The sequence below is a fragment of the Gopherus flavomarginatus genome, chromosome 1, assembly GCF_025201925.1.
Source record: "Gopherus flavomarginatus isolate rGopFla2 chromosome 1, rGopFla2.mat.asm, whole genome shotgun sequence".
In the NCBI taxonomy this organism is placed as follows: Eukaryota; Metazoa; Chordata; order Testudines; family Testudinidae; genus Gopherus; species Gopherus flavomarginatus.
This window is the reverse complement of record NC_066617.1, coordinates 170,015,766-170,037,424: the sequence shown is the minus strand read 5'-3', so window position 1 is coordinate 170,037,424 and position 21,659 is coordinate 170,015,766. Positions and strand designations below refer to the sequence as shown.

General features: G+C 42.9%; 1 protein-coding gene across 2 annotated transcripts in view; it reads right to left on the bottom strand.

Annotated features, from left to right (window-relative positions):
- The window catches only part of ALCAM (activated leukocyte cell adhesion molecule), a 167,098-nt gene extending 146,318 nt beyond the window's left edge, over positions 1-20,780 (bottom strand). For both annotated transcript variants that reach the window (XM_050958673.1, XM_050958694.1), the window contains exon 1: positions 20,555-20,780. In XM_050958673.1, the coding sequence (XP_050814630.1) occupies positions 20,555-20,612 (58 nt within the window). In that variant the 5' untranslated portion in view covers positions 20,613-20,780. The remainder of the gene's footprint in view (positions 1-20,554) is intronic.
- Between the last annotated feature and the right edge of the window lie 879 nt (positions 20,781-21,659).

Genomic DNA, 21,659 nt, shown 5'->3' with positions numbered 1-21,659 from the left:
GAGAATATGTCAGAGTCAGAATGGAAATTGATGAGAATCCTATGCCTGAAAATCTTTAAAGCAAGTTTCAGTCCTCTGCCATCTCATTAAAGGCACCTACAAAGAGAGCAGAGGGACAGTACAACTCATTATACAACATACCCATGGTCCCAACAGCAACCTGAATTTATTTTTATTTCCTACACAGGTCATCAGCTGCAAGACTACTGCAGCCCTCACTGATATAACAAACACGATCAATGGGAGAGGAGATATGCACTAAACAAATACATTTTAGGTGGTGATCAAATGCAAGATCCAATATTGAACATTAAATTTATAAATCAAGGCACCAATTAAAGCAATGTACATAAGCACCTGGAGTAGTCCTGTTGAAGTCACATGCCTAAGTACCTGCTGGAAGAGGGCCGAAAATTGTTACAAGTTATAAATTGACACTAAAATGTAAGTATGTCATATGATTTCTCTCATACAAAAGTTTAGTTTAAAATAAAATGTAATTGTATCAAATAACGCTAATATAGCCAAAGAGGTTTGTAATGTTCATTTTTGCAATGATTTGACAAGGTGCCAATTAAAGAAGGAAGGCTGGTTAAGCCAATAACCTTCGCGTTAGTGGGACAACTATATAATTTACACTAATGTTTGTATGAAACTATTCCTACAAAAAAATCAATTTGAAAGTTACTATACAATCATAGGTTTATTTACCTAAGAGACATGAACCTAAAAAGCTCGAACCTCATGTTAATTAAGAAAAAATGAAGATGTATGTTGCTCCAGAGAAAGTTTGACACTTGGATCAATATTTAAATTAGATATTTTTGTTAAAACGAGCACTTATGCTCAACATATTGCCTTTCCCACTGCCACTTCATCCCATACACACTTACATAAATGAAGTAAATGAAACCATTATAGGTCTCTAGGAAAATGCATAGAGTAGTATACAGGCAATTTTTAAAGTTATCTGTAATGGTGACCCAAGAACATGAAAGTAAGAAGGTTCCTTCAGATGCATTATTCTGAGTAAATGGTTACACAAGTTGAAGATGAATGATGAAAGACACAGTTGAAACATAGGAGCAGTGCAACCTTGAGGCACCACTTCAGGAAGGTGGGTGACTTGCTGTGGCAGTCAAGAAAACTGACACATTTGATGGGGTGGAGAGGAGTAAGAAACAGATGATGCTGTGGTGTGGAAGTAAATAGAGTAGTGACAAAATCAGGCAGTCACTGTAACTCTAGAGATGAGGTAAGAATGGGGACACCTGGGTAGATATTGAGATTGGTATCCTGATCATCAAGTGAGATAGAGAATGCATGTGATCACATGGGAAGGTGAAGTAGAGGGCACTATTTATATCTGACTTTCAGTACTCCCTTCTCTCCTGGTTCTCCACCAATGCCTCTCATTGCTCCATCATCCCCACCCCCATTCGCCTCTGCAGAGATTCCAGAGAGCTATGTCCTTGGTCACTTCTTTTCTCCCTCTATACCATCGTTTCATGCTCAACATTGTTCAATCTTTCCCCAGAGTCCCCTCTCCTTTCTTGATCACTGTGGACAACACCACAATCCTGTCTTGTCACTCAGGCCTGTAACCTGGGAGTCACCTTCTACTCAGATCTCTCTCTAGACCCTCACATCCAGGAGTGTCTAAATCTTGCAGATCATTTCTGCATAACACCTTTAAGATGAGCTTTTCCTATGCATCCACACAGCTAAAAACTCGTCAAACTCTTACGTCAACATCCTCCATCCTAGCTTGACAAATACAGTCTAACCCACTCATACCTCACGCTGCTGCAAAAATCATTTTCCTACTCCATCGCTTTGACCACATCACCCCCTTCTTGTATGCATCCATTGGCTCCCCTTTCTCTACTGCATCAAACAAACTGCTTGTCTTTGCTTTCAAAGCCCTCCACAGCTTAACATCTCTCAATAGCTATGAAGATGTTGATTCCTGCCTCTGCTTAGCTCGTGATGCTAACCTTCAACATCTACTTGCCGAAACAAATAAATTATCCACCTTCAGAGCAATCATTTTTTTTTTTTTTTTAAAAAGTCCTTTTTGGACTACAAAAAAAGAGAGAGAGAGAATGGTTAGACTGCTCATGTGCTGAGACCACTACCTATCATGTTGACTCACCAATACTGTCACCTTGTTTCTCTGAGCTCCCCTGTCTCTCTGCATTCATTTGTTGTCTCTTACTCAGATTGTGAGCCCCTTTACCTAAAGACGCTCTTTGTTCTGTTTGTCATGGTCCATGACTAGGGATCCTACATACTACAGCAGGGATGGGCAAACTACAGCCTACCAGCCATTTTAAGCCGGCCCTCGAGCTCCCACTGGGGAGCAGGGTCTGGAGCTTGCCCCGCTCCAGCACTCTGGCTGGGTAGCAGGGTCAGGGGTTGCTCCATGCAGCTTACCCCTCCCACGTGCCAATCCCAATTTTGTGAGCATTCGCGGCCCACCATACAATTTCTATTCCCAGATGTGGCCCTCAGTCCAAAAAGTCTGCCCACCCTGCACTACAGTAATACAAGTAAATTGAGCACTGCATTCACATATTTATGGAAAGGATGAACTCGTGGATTTTTTGCCCGTGCTTGTAAATTTTCTTGATGTAAAGAAAATTATCTGCATGTGCACCATAAACGATGTCAGGGTCTTAAAAGAGTTATTTCTCCTGGTGTGTTCATTTCTTGGGTTTTGCCGTACTTCTAGAAGAGATATTTGGCCAAATTTTTACCTCAAATGCACAAGTGTAACAAACCAGGATCCCTCAACCCCAGTCTTAGGTGTTTCACAACAAAACTGATATACTGAACGCTGGGGCAAAAGCCACTTTTGCCTCTTGTGTTGCTGAAGAATTATTCTGAGTGGTTATGCTACTGTAAATTGTACTTTGAAATATTTACACTTCCTTCCCTAATCTTGCCTCTTTTGCACTGTCGGACAACTCTACAGAGCAGCACCACATTTCAATATGTAGAGATTTCCCAAAGGGTGAATAGTTTGCATATTCTGAGTGAGCAGCAATGGTTTTAAGTGTCTGTCTTGTTTAAATTACACGAATATCACAGATATGTGGTGTGGAGTTGGGGGAAGAGGATGCATAATCTTTACCCACAATTAATCAAAACTTTCTGTCCTAAAAAGGGATCAATAGTCAGAGTAGCTGCAATTTCAAATTTCCAGAGCGCAGTGAAGTGGATGCTAGCTAACTTTGTAGACTACCTAATTTTAGAGAAGGTTAACTGACCCTCTTTTATTCCAGCCACTGCCCACTTCGGTAGGTTTTGGGCTTGAAAGAACCCAGAGGGCCCCTTAACACCTCCAATTTTCCAAACATCCATTTAACCAAATGTTTTGAACGTCTTCATCTACCAATCCCTAACACAAAGGTATTTGGATATACGGAGCTGGGCAGCATTAGGTTTGTTTTTCAGTACTACAATGTGCCTTATACTATATATTATGCACTAATAGCTCTTAAGTCTGTGCCAAAAAATATAGTTTGCAAAGTGAAAGTGAACAGGCTATTCAAGCTGTGGCTCTGAGAACAGAATACTGCCTCTCTTTTAAACAGAAGCTCTTCTGAGTTATATATAACACCAGAAATTTTAAAAAGTACCACATGAAACATTTGAAAATGGAACCCAAACTGCCACATTTGAGGTTTAAGCAGCACTGAGTTGAGACCTTGGGCAAAGGAGGGTCAAAACTGATAAGAACGAACAGAATTTGCCCCATAATGTGTTAGCTTGCACCTTTTAGTATTTTCTTTTCAAACAAGTTGTAAATGGTTGACAAGCAGAGGTTTAATAACAGAAATGCTGAAACTACCTTGGCCGTGTGGTTCTTCTGATAAACTGTACAAAAAGGTTTCAGAGTAGCAGCCGTGTTAGTCTGTATCCGCAAAAAGAACAGGAGTACTTATGGTACCTTAGAGACCAACAAATTTATTTGAGCATAAGCTTGCTGTAGCCCACAAAAGCTTATGCTCAAATAAATTTGTTAATCTCTATGGTGCTACAAGTACTCCTGTTCTTTTTGTACGAAAAGGAGTTCAGTCAATTACCATCCAGAAGAGACATCAAGGGTATGAGTGAAGGTGTAACTGCAGCACAGGTAGGCAAATGCACACTCTCTGTAATCTAGCTGGCATGGACAATGGTGATTGTGAGGATGTGACAGTGTGAGCTAGCTGCCCCTGTACAAGCCTTCCAAGGACTGTACATACTCTGGGTACATACTCGGTTGGCTGGTCCATGCAGGGCCGGCGCTTCCATTTAGGTGACGTAGGTGGTCGCCTAGGGCACCAGGATTTGGGGGGCAGCAATTTGGCAGCAGGGGGTCCTTCTGCTCTCTGGGTCTTCGGCAGCAATTCCGCAGTGGGTCCTTCACTTGCTCTGGGACCCGCCGTCGAAGTGCTCCGAAGACCGGGAGCACAGAAGGACTCCCCGCTTAGGGCACCAAAAACCCTGGCACCGCTCCTGGTACACCCCCACCTCGGATCCCCGCATCCAGCTGCTAGGGGAATGCGTGGTGCGGAGCCTGCAGCTGAACCCAGAGCGCTGGGAGCACTGTGCCAGCAGCCTCTGCTGCGGGCCTTCCTGGGGCGTGCCGCGAGGCAGTCACCGCTGTTGCTGGTGACGCTGAGCCCGGTGGGGCAGCTGGCACTCAGCACCAAGCTCCCTGCCAGTCCCAGCAAGATGCTGTTCTTCCTGTGCAGGGGGCCCAGGTCACTGAGCACCCCGCCTGGCTCCAGGGAACTGCTCTACAGGGACCTGCCTGCCTCCTCCTTGGAGCACTTCGCCGCCCTGATGGCGGAGGTAAGGGGGGCATGTGCGGGGAGCCTCCGCACGGAGCGGCTGGATGGGAGTCCAGGAGCAGCCCCTTCCCCTCCACGGTTCTAGGTCCTGGCAGCTGGCATGGACCTACCTCCATGGTTGCCCCCCTTCTGGCCTGGCTCCCAGTCTCTAGCAGCCCAGGGAGCCAGTGAGGTGCCCAGCCTGGCCTTGCTAGTGCCCCAGGTCCCTGGGTGGGCCTGGCACCAGTAGGGAACCTCTCTGGTTCCCACCTTAGTTCAGAGATCTGTGACCCATCCTCACCCTCGAGGCTCTCTCCCCTCAGCGTGGCTGAGCTGGAGGTGGAGGCTGAGGAGCTGTAGCCTGGCCAAGCAGTGGGGTTTTTTAGCTCAGGGAGCAGCAGCTCATGCATGGGGAAGCAGAGATTTCAGGGTCAGTCCCTGTTGTGGTGACTCACCCAGGGGTGTCCCCAGGGACACAGGTTACAGTGGTAAAAAACAAGTTGCTAAGGGGTTGCGTGCAATGTTAAGGTAATATCAAGGAGAACAAGTTGCTAAGGGACAACAATGCAAAACTGGAACACACACAACACAGTGTAACACAATGTATCTCAGTACATCAGCCCCACACATCCCTGTTCCCAGATACTATCGATTCCCAGAGAAAAGCTGCTGTACTTATCCACACTCACAGGCCACCCAGATACCCTTAACTCTGCCATCTGTAAGCCCCAGGCTAGCCCAGCAGGGAAGTGTTTACAAAATCAAAACACATCTGTAGACAGGGCCTATGTAATGCCAGTGTTCCTATGGGATTAATCTGTTTCTCATAGTCAGCTTGAATCTGGATTATTTCTGTTTAGGACTTGTCAAAAATCACAACTATATGTCCTTTTTGTTTGCAATCAATACTGTGAACTAGAATTTGTTACCAGTATTTTTCCCAATAGAGGTGTCACCTAAAGAATTTTTTTTTAAATAAAAACATTTATTTTGAATGTGTTCAGTATGAATTTAAGATAGGAAATCTGTGCAATGATAAGAGTATATGTGGAAGTAGGTGTAAATGTGGCAGCATTTTGGAGTTGGCATTGTTATATTAAGACATTGAACCTTCATCTCACAGTTGCAGGCTACCAACCAAGTTATTTTGATTTTGTGGGGTAGCATATTTGTTTATGTGGAGCAATATTACATCAATCTTTTTGATGGGTTCTGCAATTTGGTAAGTCATAATTGCACAGATTGCAGTGTTTGTGTGCTGTGACTTTGTTTGTAAATGGTGACAGGTAGCATATGAAAGGACTTGTAAGCTCCAGCTGTTATGTAGAATTTTCCGGGGTGTAATGAATAGTTTTAGATTGATGTCACTGGGGCTCCTTTGGTCATGTGTCCTGAGCAGGGTGCATGTGCTGATCTCTGCTTTGCATATTTCTTTATGTAGCTTTTTGTTCAGGAAATGTAAGCATTGTTTCATGGCATTCCACGGAGGGTAGAGTTAACGGTCTGACTGTGGTGACAATAGCTGAGTAGGACTGGTTGGCTAGGGGAATGGGCAGTGTGTGAGCGAGAGAGAGAAGAGGAGGGATGTAGGTGAATGGTTTTGTGCTGTGTTTCCTGTGCATTTGGGTTTTGTGTCGCTGTCTCTCAGCCACCTGAACTGTTTTTACAAAAAGTGTCTTTTGTGTTTGAATTTCCTGGTTTTCTTGAAAAGAGAGAGAGGCAGGCTCAAGAGGACTCAACCAAGGAGGTTCCTTCTCCTACCCTGTGCAGTCGCTTTGCACCTGCTGTGCGTGCAGAGTACGGTGAAGCTGGGCTGGCACCAAGGGGCTGCATGGCTCCCCTGGGTGAACTGCACCAGGGGCTCAGTGCCAACCCTATAGATTCTTCTGGCACAGGGGATGTTTCAGGGCAGATCGAGGGCAGGAAGAGACAGGCCTGTACCCTAGGGATCCCCTGGTACAGTGATGCCTATAGGGACTATGGCAATGGGAGGCAGGGAGGGCAAGCTAGGGCTGTTCGCAGGCTGCTCTGACCTGCTACTGTGGCCTCTCTGTCCCCTGCCTGCCCCAGCATCACATCAAGGAGGTGCAAAGCCTCCCCTCTCAGTCCCTGCACTGACTCAGGAACCGAATCTGCTATAGAAAATCCACACTCAGGTTGATCATTCATGACGCTTCTCTGATGTGAACAAACTGCACTATTGGGCTGAATCAGCCACTCACACTGGGGACAGGAGCAGGCCCTTCCACCCAGGGTGAGGCAGGCCGTGCAGATGAGCTCACAGCTCTGTGATGATGCCTCCTATGGGAACGCCTCTGCTTGTGTCACATGTGCTGCTCTTTGGCAGAGAGACTGAGCTGGGCCAGAGGGCAGTGCAGGCAGGGCCGGTGCAACCATTTAGGCGAGGTGCTGGGATTTGGGGGGTGCTATTTTCTTCAGCAGCGACCGCGGCGGCCGGATCTTCGTCCGCCCCAGTCGCCGCTGGCATTTAGGCAAAGGGAGCTGGGGCAGGGGAGCATGGGGAGGGCCGCCTGCAGCAAGTAAGAGGGGGAGGCGGCACGCAGGGGAACTCCCCACCCCAGCTCATCCCTGCCCTGCCGCCTCCCCAAACACACCATAGCTGCTTCACTTCTCCCGCCTCCCAGGCTTTCAGCACCTAAGCTGATTGGCGCCGCAAGCCTGGGAGGCAGGAGAAGTGAAGCAGCCATGGCGTGCTCGGGGTGCTCGTGCGCGGAGCAGGGGTGAGCTGGGGCGGGGGAGGCCCTCAGGGCTGGGGGGCGCAAGGTGGAAGTTTCGCCTAGGGCGCAAAACATCCTTGCAGCAGCCCTGGGTCCATGCCACAATATTATTGTTACTCATGCTAGTTGGAATAAAGGCAGTGCACGTATCCCCAATCTGAAATCACACCTTCATTTGTGGTGCCAACTTCAGACTGGGATTTTCAAGAGAGCTCAGCACTGGCTTAGCTTTCCACTGACTTTAACAGGAGCAGAATTAGGCCAACGTCAAGTACTTTTGTAATATCCAACCCAAACATCTGTATTTTTAATGTAGGATATATTTTACCCCTGAAACTCATGCTAATAACCTCCTATGTAAATGTTTTGCCTTATACTTGGGTATCTGGAAAAAAGTTATTCATATTTTGAGCTTGCCTTTGAACATAATTCACTGAAATGCCACCCAACAAGATATGCTATCGAAAAAAAAACCTAGGAAACCACATCCAAGTTTTAAATACTCAAAGAAAGTCATCTTTCCTTATTTTGTTTAAATGTGCCTTGTCACAAAAGAAAACAGAAAAACATTCATGACACTGGAGTATATACAACATAGATTTTTTTGTAGTTTCCAAGTTCCTCGGTTTTGTTTAATCATTTAATCTCCTATATTTTCCTCTGTTGTATTTTAAGATTACAAAAGAACGGATACAGACTATAGCATTGCACATTTGTTAAAATTCACTAGCTAATCAGGAATATTTCATCTTCTATTCTCCTACCATAAAAGAAAATGTTGAGGATGAGGTTTAACTTATATTTTACAAGTTAAACTATAGTACATAGGTAGCTTGGAAAAAAAATCTATTTTACAATTTCTCAGTTGCCAACTCTTGCAATTTTATTACAACTCTTGCAATATCTGGTGTATTTTTCTTAACATACCAGCTCCTGATGTGAAGTGATGAGGTGAAAATTTCAGCTTTCATTTAAAGAACAAAAATGTTTTGTCCTTCTTATGACTGTGGCTGAAAATGTGATCCAAGTGTACCCTAAATACTCAAAAAATCAAATAAAAAGAATCTGAAATTCTTTTTAAGGTCTCATGATTTTGGGGGACCCAACTAATTTTTAAATACTTGTGGTTAGTAATACTGTGTTTTGAAGTTAGTTACCAAGCTGACTGGAATAACATGGACAAGCCCTAATGGCAGCAGCAGAGAGCACACAGACTACTCATTAGGACCTAATGCAACTAAAATTATCTGCATTTTCAGATAGATAGTTGCCATTGGAGTCAGACTATCAGAAACAGGTATGTCCGCTGCAGAAGTAGCACACTTAGTCCTTTGTCATTTGCATGGCTTGAAAGGTTGCAAGCATTTTTAGTGGCACTGGGGCCTGGAAGAGTTCTCTGTATGCTGTCTCTCACTCTATACCAGGAATGTTCTATTCTGTATTCAAACAAGTTTGATGAAACGAGAAAGCCGATTATTTTTTTAGTTACCAAGTACTGCCATTTGCAATGTAGATTTTCAAATATACTCAGGAGATGCTTATGGCTCTTGAGGAAGTCTCCATCCTCACCTCAGCTTCATGATTTTGAGTTTCCGATCTGCCAGAGGGAAAAACAAATGAGCTCTCCCTCACCCCCCGCATCAGTCTTGATGTTTAAGAGTTTATCATCTATGAACAGCCACTGACAGGAAATGGAACTGGCTCCCGAATAACAGGGCTACAAATATGCTACTGTTACTTCACAGATAGACATAGTCTATGCCTTTCTGCTCATTTAATTTCTTTCTCCCTTCAAACACCATCCAGTCGTCAGTCTTCCCTGAGCAGAGGCGAGTAAATGAACTCAGACATCTCAGAATCTGTCATGTTGCTAGGAAGTTGGGGAACTCATTCGGGGACAACACTGTTGAAGGGTTTCACTGGGAACTGGAAGACACAGATCCTAGTCCCATTTCTACAAGTGATGTGCTGTGCATCTTTGGACAAATCATTTAACCTCCCTGTGCCTCACAATGTTCCCCTCTGTAAAGTAGATGATGCCTACCTCACTGAGGGTGGAGGAGGATTAGTCTGTGTGTAAGTATTATGGAGGGCTTTTTTTTTTTTTTTTTAATTTATCTGGTGTTTATCCAGAGTTTTAAGCTTCTCCAAAAATCTAACATAATTAGAAAATCTGATGTTTTCAACGCAGTTGTCTTGATTCTTCTAGTGTCCATTTAAAAGTTTTCCAATTAATATACTACCACAAAATAAGAAGGTAATTTACCCATGCCAGGCCTCATTCGATGAATCCCTGACATCCCTCAATGTTTGTAAGAAAAGTTGGGTTGTGTGGTATGTCCTGCAGGTTAACAAATGCAGATTCTGGCAGATTAAGGAGGGAACAGAATTCTAGAGAACAGGAACCCTCATGGAGAAAATGCTACCCCCTTGCATCTAACTCAAAGAACATCCATCTTGAGCATCTCTGCTGTTCAAACTGGGTGTGTCTCAGAGGATGAGAGGCAAGCATTCAGGTGACCAGCCTGAAACTATTTAGGGCTTTACATGATAAAACAAACACCTTAAATTTCACTCAACGCCATCAACAACCCACATAGCAACAGGAGTATTGGTGTTATCTGCTCGTTTGTAATGTACTGCTCAATAACCAGGTGACCACTTTCTGCACAAACTTTACCTTGTATGTGGTCTTAATGTGCAGTCCATACAAAGCATATTACAAAAGTATAGTCTCAACAGCCAAATGTACACATGATGGTAGCAGGAATCACTTCTAACCAAACAGATTGAAAAAACATGCCTTCTTGGTTACACTTAAAGTATCTAATAAAACAAGATTGTGAAGCTGAGTTGCAAATGATGGATGCTCTTCATCTCCTGGGATGCCGGTATCACCCTTGACAGCACTCCTGGATACTTCCCCCAACAAACCAACCAACCAACACTTCAGTACTGACTGAATTAAGACTCTGCCGGATCATCCATTTCACGAAAAAAAAATCACCGAGGGTTATTCTTTCCACTGCAACAGCCGAGTCTGATGTAATGGAAACTATGCTGCACCTCATGCTTACTAACTCTAGCAACCTCATGTACACCAACAGGAAGGGTGACAAGAGAACCCCTGCAGTACTCCATGTGACAACACCCTTCGGACAGAAGAACAATTGCTCAGAAATCACCTTTGGAAACTTCCAGCGAAGGATGCGCGCTGCTCAAAAAAAGCCCTCCAATAGTCCCATGAGCTGTATAGCAAGAAGACTCCAGAGAATCATGAACTCTCCCCACTGGAAAGGGTGCAGTGGCCAAAATGCAGCATTTCATGGAGACTACAGATGGAAAACTTCCTTCCAGAATCCTCTCTGTGGCTGCATGGGACTCTCTAGGACTCGCAGGACTGTTGGAGAGGGCGGGGGGAGGGGAATCATGATATGGAGACCATTTTTTTTTTAGAGCAGACACACATTATTTAGGATGTGTAAAAATGCGTGATTCACTATTTTACTCTTCTCAAAAGAGTTTTTGAAGTTTGTTCTCCCTCCCTTAAGTGGACTAAAATTTTAAATAATCATAGTATTCAGTGCTTCTCAGCTCTGAAGGGAACACAGAGTGATCTCCCGTCTAAAATCATCTATATAACTGACATTTTTACTTTGTTACCTAAACTTCAATCCTGCATACACAGAAGCTCCAGTTAAGTCAAACCAGCTCTACATGGGCACGGAATCTGCCAGGACAAAGTACTGTACACTGACTGGGGGCTAGATGTCTATAGGAAAGCAAGGACTGTCATTTCCTGTCATTCAAGGCTTCCAGAGTGAGTGAAGTTAAGATAAATCAGCTGGCAATTATCCTAAAGAAAATAATGGCCTCTGTAAGAAGGGCCATTATGAGAACTTGGTAAGTAATTCCTATTGAATCTTCAAGCCACTTGAAAGAAAGGGAAGGGAAAAAAAAGGCAACCTATGTAACATGTGTGTGTTAGGTAACCTACATATCCGTAATGCAAGAATGTATTTCTGCTAATTTAATGCTCAAATAATAAACTGATGCATATTCTTTGTTTAGATAACAACATATATTTAAACTGTAAAAACAGTACCTGCAGACTAAACTTTATATTCCAGAAAATTCCTTCCATTATTTGTGCCATAAAACCATGGTTTGGAATGTGGCTAGATAGTACAAACTGGTACTGTCATGAGTCAATATTATGATAGCCACTGTATCACCCCAGACAAAGTCTAAGATTAAAAACAATTATGCAATAGGCTGAGAACTGAACATTTCTGTCAAATGGAAAAAACCTCAATAGTGCAAACAAATTTGACAGATTATTCCGCCTGTATGATTTGTAAGCTACCACCTGGGAGTGGCAAATGTTTTTCCATTCTCTCTTCCAGCCTGCCTGTTCTTTTGTCTTCACCAACAAAGTGGGACAATGTTAGCAGGGACTGAATGAAGTGTCCAGTTTAGTAATGGGGAATCAAGTCGCATAATATTGTATTCAGATTCACTTGAACTTTAACAGTGGATAAGCTGTTTTATCTTATCACTTTTCTTGCATATGCATGCATCAGTGACTCAACTTAAAAGCTGGCATTCAGTATCAAGACTGAGGAATCCAAGGATTTAAACTAAGTTGCTCATGTGGGATCCACCTCATGGATTCAGTCGTAAAAAAGCTGGCCTAGTCAGTGCGTTTTCTCCAATTATAAAATGACAGAGACTGTATGCCCATAGGTAAAGTCCATTAAGATTATCTCTAGTCTCAAAATCAATTAGAATTTACCAATAGAAAATTCTGTCTTCATTTGGAATAAGTGATATAGAGCCCAGACAGGGTAAGAAAAAAAAAAGTGCTGTTTCTGGCTACCTTGGAAGTCTGCAAAAAGCTTTCCGATACTGCAAGGCATTTTGTTCAATGGGAATAATGTAAAAAAAAAAGTCATACAGAAACAGACAATCCTGCCTGCACAATCAACCAAAACCAAATGCTGGGGTGGGAGGGCAACCCACCACCCACCTGACCCAACCCAACGCCACAGTGCTCCTAGTCAACTGTCCAACATTTTGATCTTGATTTTGGATCCTCAGATATCAGAATGAGACATCTTCTCTAAACAAAGAAAAGAAAATCCCAAATGCTTTTTCTAATATAAATTGTTACCTAACCATTAGTTTTCACTGGGCTGAACTGCACCACCTAACCTTTTTCATTTCTCAAAATCTCAAGCTTCATGCAGTCCTGGAGACTTAGACTTCCACCTGCCCTGCAGGATGAATTCTAATACTGCGTTCCTGGAAAATAATAAATCACTTGTTGCCTGTGGGATAGATGGAATTTTAAGGCTCCACACCCACATATTTCCAGCTTTATAATTTTAAAGTCTTGGAAGCAATGGTGCTTTACACTTTCTCATCCTTATTTAAGCATATTAAAATTAAACTAAAACTATCTAATCCTTACGAAACAAAGCATTCCAAGCACCAAAAGGAATAAGTATTTAATACGATATGGTTATATAAATGAAAAATTATTTAACGCCAGTTGTCAATAGGCTACAGAAAGTTATAATATTTTAAAAATACATACAGTTACTTTTATTTTTGTTCAACTGAAAACAAATAAAAAACAGCAAATTATTATTGACTAACTGGAAAAGACACTTGGCCAGTATTTACTGATAGCATGCTATTCTTAGAACACAAAGAAACATTGAGTTCACTAGTGAATTTACTCCAAGTACACAATTTAATAAGACACCCTGAATTAAAAGAAAATTTTATTAAAGATGGGTGATCCCCAAAGACTCTGTAATTAACCCAAAGATACTATGGTAATGGACACTATAAAAATCTTACACAGAAGTTCTTCTTAGCCCTTATATTTGGATTTTCATGGTAATTACCTGTTTCATGTATTTAACACAACTTTCTAGAATACATATTTCTAAACTAAACAGGCAGATCCTACTAGTACACCTCTACCCCAATAAAGTCATACTCTAAGACAGAACCATTTTCTGCGTCTCTCAGAGCACTGGGTTTGTCTCTCAGCCCACGTCCAGACTAACCCGCTGTATCGGCGGGTTAAAATCGATTGCTCGGGGATCGATATATCGCGTCTAGTCTGGACGCGATGTATCGATCCCCGAGCGCGCTTACATCGATTCCGGAACTCCATCAACCCGAACGGAGTTCCGGAATCGACACGGAGAGCCGCGGATATCGATCCCGCGCCGTCTGGATGGGTGAGTAACTCGATCTTAGAAATTCGACTTCAGCTATGTTATTCACGTAGCTGAAGTTGCGTATCTAAGATCGATTTTCCTCCCCTAGTCTGGACGTGGCCTCAGTTTAGACTGCAGTGGTAAACTCCTTGACATGAAGATTATCGTCTTCCTCTGTGTCTTGTACAGCATCAGGCACATCGTTGATGCCTACCAATACTGCTGGCCGTCCAAAGCAGCATCTTGAAGCATGAAATGCTTGCATAAAACTTTTCACTCTTAAAAAAAAAAATGTGGATGCTTAATGTAATTTTCCCATGGAAACAGGAGATCTGATGCGGAAGTACAAACACACACATAATGCTGCTTTTAACGATAAGGTAGTGGAGCTCCCTCTATTGAATTAATTGGCAAAATCTAATGTTTAAAAATCATGCTGTTGTCAGAACCACTGTACATACGTTTTATGAAACTTTCTAATAAAGATTTTCAGAGCCTGATTATTAGAGGTATAGGCACCGATAGTTTCTGCTGAGACAAATGGAAGAAGCAGCTATTCAGAGCTCTGATGCATTCTAGAATCCCTGTGATAATTCTTTAAAGACTTGATTCAGAAAAGCTTCTGTATTCAGGAAAGAATCTATATTCAGGGAAGTTTCAAGTCAATGGGACCTAAACACATGTTTAAGTGCTTTTCATAGTAAGGGCCAAACTTAAGTAACATCCTTATTTAGCTAGAAAAACAAATTGAATTAAAACAATGCATTTTACAAACCTCATTTGTAGCTAGTAAGGGTTGTACTTGTGCAAAAATATTTACTGTATTAGTATGAACAAACTGAAAAGTTAACATGAATATATAGATTGTTTCAGCAATCCTTAGAAATAACTGATTGTTTAGTGAAATGAAGTAATCAAAATACATGTTTTTCTTGTTAGCATGAGAGCAGCTTTAGCTAAGTCTATTGAAGACATTTCAAATACTTTTAAAACCAAATATTACAGAACTGTTCTAAACTATGATAACCTCCAAATCATACCCTGCAGCTCCACCAGTCTCTTCACCGATTTATAACTTCCTTTACAAAAGAGGCATATTTCTTATCTGTGAAGGAAATACCAGCTGAACAGATGTGGGGCTTGTTTTAATAAATAGATACTGATGTGCTGTTCTGGAGACTTATACGTATGATAAGAAAAGCAACTTAATCTCAAGCTAGGCAGATGCTCCTCAAAGAGCCACATCAGAGTACTAGATTAACATCCAACTAAGGTAGAGCTGAGTGGGGATTAAGCTACCCCCAGTGAAACTAACATCTCAACAACCAGATAAAAATGAGCATGTGCTAATAGTATAAATATATATCCAAGATAGCCATCCCTTGTCTCAGAGAAGCATCAAACTCATTTGCAAGTTTATACTATGCATTTCAGAAAGATCTTACCATTACAATACATATTTTGTAAATACAAGCAGTATGACAAATTAGAATATTTACAAGATTAGTGCCTCTGAAAATCAGGCTTTAAGTGCCCAATAATTCACCGGAAGTCAATAGGAGGCACAGGTGCTCGCTCAGCTCCTTGGAGGGGGGCAGAGAAGAGTAGGGCGAAATCAGGCCTTAGTCAAATCTCTAGTAGTTCTAATCACAATCTACAGTACTTGCTATTTTTGAAAAAGCTTTCACTTGATTATGGTTACATACAAGCATTTATTTTTGTTTGAGTCAAAGAGAGGTGAGGACACTCAGCAACTTACTCCTGATGCTCAGTTTTCTCACAGGATTGGGCTCGTGGTTTACATATACACTACAACTCGTTAAAAATAGTCCTATCACCACAATAATATCCTGTGTTAACCCTGATGATGAAGATTCTTGAGCAGGGCTGAACACAATTTCAAAACAATATGTTTCTAGAAACAATGTTGGTACCTTCCAAATCCCATTAAAGACAGGAACTCACCATATAATAAAATGGCTGCAATAGGATTTATAAAACTATAAACGATGCAAGATCCCACATACACAAAAAAGGCTATATATGTTAAGGAATCCAGTCACAACATTTTAGCTCCTGACACAATTAATACTATTCAGTTTGGTAATGTTGATGGGACTGAAGTGCCATTTAACCGTGTGCCTGGATTGTGCGCTAGTATGATTGGTGAGAAAAATTAACATTTTTCAGTGCTATCTACACTACAACAACAAGCTTTATTTTAACCATTTTGTGTACTTCTGTTCTCTATTGTAACCAGATCTGGCAACGTGGTCACTTCTTGCAGCAACTAACACAGGTGAGTTGCAAAAACAGTTCAACCCATATTAAGACAGTGTTTTTTAAAGTGTTTCATCTTCATGATAAAATGGAAAGGATATAAATTGCTCTTGAAACACTGTCACCTATGTAAAACACTAAATATTTCATTGTTTTTCCTTTCATATATACCATCATGTTCAAGTGTTCAGAGGTTTCTACCAAATTTTAGGATGAGATAAGCCTATCAATACTCTCAATGCAAACCACAGACAGCTTATGCTGTTTATCCTGGTATTACTGTGGACCAACTTTAAATGTGAGGGAAGACTTGCAGGCAAAAGGAATACGGAGGTGTCAAAAAATAAAAGCTGCTATTCTTTGGGAGGTGGGGGAAATGATGTACTCTGGAAGTAGCTCAGATGTGTCAAGAAAATATTTGCTATTAATATGGACATAATGTAGTTTTTCCTCCAATAGAACAAAAGCAAAGGTTGGGTTTGGAATGTCGCATACACCAGAAAGAGGTTCTTTGTTTTCTCCTCAATCACAAAGTCTATAGATTTGCTATGATTACATGAGTGAGTTCTATTGTCATCTCCCATCTTGTCAAACAAAAACCCTCAAATAGAGAATCCCCAAAGTTACTGCCAAACTCTTCTAAAAAGGGTCTCCCAAACTTTTCATCAAGAGATTTTCTAGCTTGCTCTTCTTGTCATTCCAAAGCATAAAAATAATTATGGAGTTTTTAAACCAGGAAAACAGTTTCCAAATTTAATGAGTGACTGCTAATTTTTAATAAGCTAATTAGATATGCATGTATTCAGAAAAAAACACCTCCTCCCGCTCCCCCTCATGCGTAAAACTGAATCTCTGCGCCACTGGGAGTTTGAGACTTCAGTCCTAAAATCTGAAGTTCACAGTGACCAATAAAAGAAAGGGGAAAGACACTGTAGCAGAATAAGATCAGAAATGAATTTTGAAATAATCATATGAGCAGGAACTCAGACAATGTAATAATATCAAAACACATTTTGTTAATAGACCATAATTTCTACAGAATCCAGGCTCAAACAAACAAAATTATCATCTGCCAGAAAAGAAGAAAGGACTGTAAAGACTGAAGAGTACTCAAAATTATTGTGGGACCTCCTTCACTTTTGAAAAAAAAAACCCAAAAAACAAGCAAAAACAGTATTTTCATTTAAATTACCATACAAAAATACCATTTCATATTAGAAAACTTACTCTAAAATACATCAGTCAGACAGGACCAAGCAGAAATATTAATTTAAATGAGTGTTTGATAAGAAGAAAGCAGTCTGTCCAATAACACAGTTTATTCGATAAAGAATGAAGTTTAAGTACTGATAAGGATCAGTATTAAGTTTAAATATTCATGAAAAATTCATAAACACCACATATACCAGATAAGGTGCTCCATCTTACACATCTGCATATTTACAGTAATGCATGTGCCAACTTGATTTGGGAGCTTCCAAGAGTCAGATTACTTTGATGGTGCAGTACACAAAAACTGGACTGTGCAGGGTAATTTATTGTTGGGAATACTAAAACAATACAAAGTGGTTGAGGATAAACAGAAAATCCAAAATGCTAGCAACAAGGGCAAAACAATTTTGCAGCTATAAAAGCTTTTTTTAAAAAGTGTTCAAAGTTATTGTTTTAAAAATAAACTAGAAATTAAGTAGATTTAGTAGGGTTTTTTTCTCCCTGTGTTTCAAACCTGAAAGAAGGGGAGCTAAGCTTTTTCCTACCAATTTTGATCCTATCTCCCCCAGCCACAAACCCACATGTATCTGCTTGTGTTTCAAACTGAGTTAAAGTGAACTGGAGGGGATGGGGGAAGGCGAAAGAAAAGCACAGAAACTAGAGGTGTGGATAACAACTTTAACCTGTTTAGACAGCACTTGGTCATGTTCCATCCAGCATTACCAGCATCAGTATAGTTCTGCAGGTACAGTATCTGCAGGTTAACTGATGCTATGAGACAACAGAAGAGGGAATAAGAATAGCACAAAATATTATTAGGGCAATTAAAAAATTCTTTCTGATACCGTGATCTAATTCTGAATTTTTTTTCTTTAAAAGAAAAAGTACAAGTTTTCGCAATATGGTAAGAGGCACCTCGATGTTGGGGACAAACACTGGCCTCTGTCCCTTTCAGAGAGTTTTAGCCAACTCTCCAATAAAGAGCAAGAGACAAGGTTATCACTCTCAGTCATGCCTGGAAAGTCCCTCTATGTCACAGAGTAATTGTTTTCCCAGTAAACTAGCTATGGTATAAAGCTTAAAACTGGCAGTCATTAAATACTGTGTTTAATGATTTGCTAATGCAGAAAACTGAAATATAGGTCAATGTTTTGTTTTTGAAGAATCCCTTGCTACACATTTAAAAACAGAACTTCTACTGAGATTATACATTGCTGCCTCTGTTTAGCTACTTGTTTCATCTTGGGAAATTCACAGTAGACAAATATGAAAATTATGCCAGAGAAATAATACTCTACTGAAGTGTATTATCCTTGTCTTCCATTTCCTGTATGAAGTATTAGGCGTAAATAGGTAACTGAAGAGACAACCGAGGTGTAGAGCCCAGTGCTGAAAACACAGTGACTCCACAAATTCTTCCCTAACCTCTTGACTGCTGTAAATACAAGCACACAAAGGAGACTGTTTCTTAAAGCAATACAAAATGTCACCACAGGCTGACGCTCTTTCTACAAGAATAATGAGACACTCTCTACCCTGAATGCAGAACACACACTTGACAGCTTTTCCTTGAACTTCAATATTGACAAAAAGAGTATAAACACCTCCCAGCCAAGATAGTTAAAGAGAATTTTAATGTTTCCCAAGTATTCCTACTTCCCTAATGCCTAAAAAAAGCTCACATGAAACTGATTTGTCATCTCAATCTAATCAAACACCTGTTAAAAACTACCCAGGCGGAATACTCGGACTTTGCACTGACTAGTGTGGCAATCCCTCAACCTCATTCACACAGCCGGGTCCGATCAAAGTAGTTATCTGCGATGGAATTTAGATCAGGACTCTGACACTGGACTACTCCCCTGGGTTTCGATCACGCCTTTGAAAAAGAGATGCAGAGAACAGACCTCATACAATGTATCCCCATGTTGTATAATCGCTTCCCTTGTTTCCGTATTTCAAGCCGGCAACATTTAAAGAGAAGCCATTCAAAGGCAACAGCGGGTTATTCGCTGGTGGCATATTTGTTGATATTACTAATCACTGGCATTCGTTCAGAGTTGCATATTCTGCTACTAATACAACACCTGGGGGATGCATTTACTAGTCTGCATCGAACACAAGGGGGAAACTTGAGGTGAATTTCAACAGCGGAACCACTCCCGAAGAGGAAGTCTGACTCCGGTACTAGCGCGGGGGAAAAGCCGAGAGAGACCGCAGCAATCCAGCCGTTTGTGTACAAAAAGAGGAAACAGACCCAGTGACACGCTGTTTTTAAGGGGCGAGCTACCGCTGTTGGAAAGTTTAAGGCTGCCGCTCAGACAGACGTGAGATGAAAACTGAAAGCGTAACTAGCTACATGCAAAGCCCCGTGGCTTCTGTTTTGCATTCTTCCCCATCCGATTGCATTTCTCACTTTTAGGAAGACGTAATGGTCTGGAGAGAACGGCACCAACCTCCTCCCCCCAAGAAACGGGCTCGTCACAGTTTACTCATCTCCCTTACAACTGCAGGTGAGGTCACCTCCTCCCGCTTGCTCTGGCGTAACCAGAAAAGCAACTTTGCAAGGGAGCTGGAAGCGCACCCCAATAACCGCATCCCTTCTCCCGCGGGAGTCTTTTAATCCGGCTAAATCTGGTGGAGGGAAGCGGTGAGTGGCACAGCCAGAAAGCAGCAGGCTGTGTTAGTTTGCACAGTACAACCAACCAGACAATCCTCCCAACATTAGAGAAGCCGGGGGTAGTCGGACCCGATCTTTGTAATCTCTTTCCTTCCTCGGGCACACGAATGCAACTGGCACCGCAAAGGGGCAGCTTTAATGCTCGCAGCCAAAGAGACCCGACGTGACAAGAGCCAGGGCCGGCGAGGGTGGTTTAGGTCACACGTTTGCGGGGGGGGAAGGAAGAGAAGAAACAGTCCTTTCGTAAAGAGGGGACAACACCCACCCACCGACCCACCCGCAACAGACACCGGAAAACGCCAGCGATCGCTGCCCAAGGCAAGGGGGGGGACACACACCGACACCTTCCCCCACCCACCGTCCCTCCGCCATAAGAAGGCAGCACCCCACACCCTCCCCGAAGGGGGGGTGCCAGGAGAAGCAGCAGCAGGACAGGGCCCCCCGCGGAGGCAGGGGCCGGCTCACACACACCCCGCTGCTCCGTAAAGTTCCGCGCGCTGAGGCCAGCGCTGCACCCGGGGAGAGGCAGGTGACAGCTGCCTGCCGACTGGCCCCGGCCCACCCTCCCCTGCGCGCCGCGCTCACCTGACGGCAGGCAGACGGCAGCGAGCAGCAGCAGGCAGGGCAGCGGGGTCTCCATCATCCCGCCTGGCGGCGGGGCTCTGCTCCTCCCGGGACGGCGGCGGGTTCCCCTCTCGGCTCCTGGCTTCCCCGCGCGGGCGACTCGGTAACTTTCCAGGCAGGCGGGCGGCGGCGGCTTCGGCGAGGAGCTCAGCACAGGAGCAGGTGCCTGCTTCCCTCTGGCAGCCTAGCGGCGCTCCAGGACTGAGAGCGAAGGGGGGGCGGGGCCGGAAAAGACACGCCTCCCCTCCGGTTTGCTCACCCCCGCGCCTCGCATGCGGCGGCGGCGGCGCTTACTTAGAGCACGGGAGCGGCGCGTGTCACGGGGACGGTGGGGGGACGGGAAGCGCCTTTAGTTCTGCGCGCGGCCGGGGCTCGTTCTGCGGGGGCTTTAGAACCCGAGCCCGGGGGGGGGAATCCCGTAGAACCTGAGCGGGGGCGGGAGGTGTGTATTAGAATACAGATCCCAACTAGGCCCCTGCAACTGAGCACCTGCTATCGAACTTGTGTCGGGAAACCTTACACCAAATATCTGTCTAAACATGGACTACCAAAGCACAGACCCTGATACTAATTAAAATCGTAGATCTAAAAAAAAAAAAGAAAAGAAAATGACAAGTGTCTAAAACCCCCTTAGTGGCTACTTCACAATACCAGTGGCAGACCTATTCTAGCTAGCATCTTGCAAATGCTAATAGTATTTATAGCTTCCCTTTGTGTCAGTTTGTTTATAAGCAAAACATTTCAAAGTAAATAAACAATCCCCAGGTTATGAATTGCTTGTTCTGTCAACCACCTGCTTTCAAACCATAATAGGTCAATGCTAACCCTCTTCCCCCCCAAACAAAATTGCAACACAAAAAAGTATGCAAAAGCACTCAAAATAATGTAGGGGTGACCTTGCGAGGAACAGCATACATTTTCATTGTATAAAGTGGCAAAGAAAGTATCATCATCAATTCTGGGAAGTCAGCTGACCTGAACCTAAAGTTAAAAACAGAAAGGCAAGAAGAGTGATTTCTGCTATGTCCTTTTTACTGGACTAAGCATGCAGTGGTGCTGTTTCACA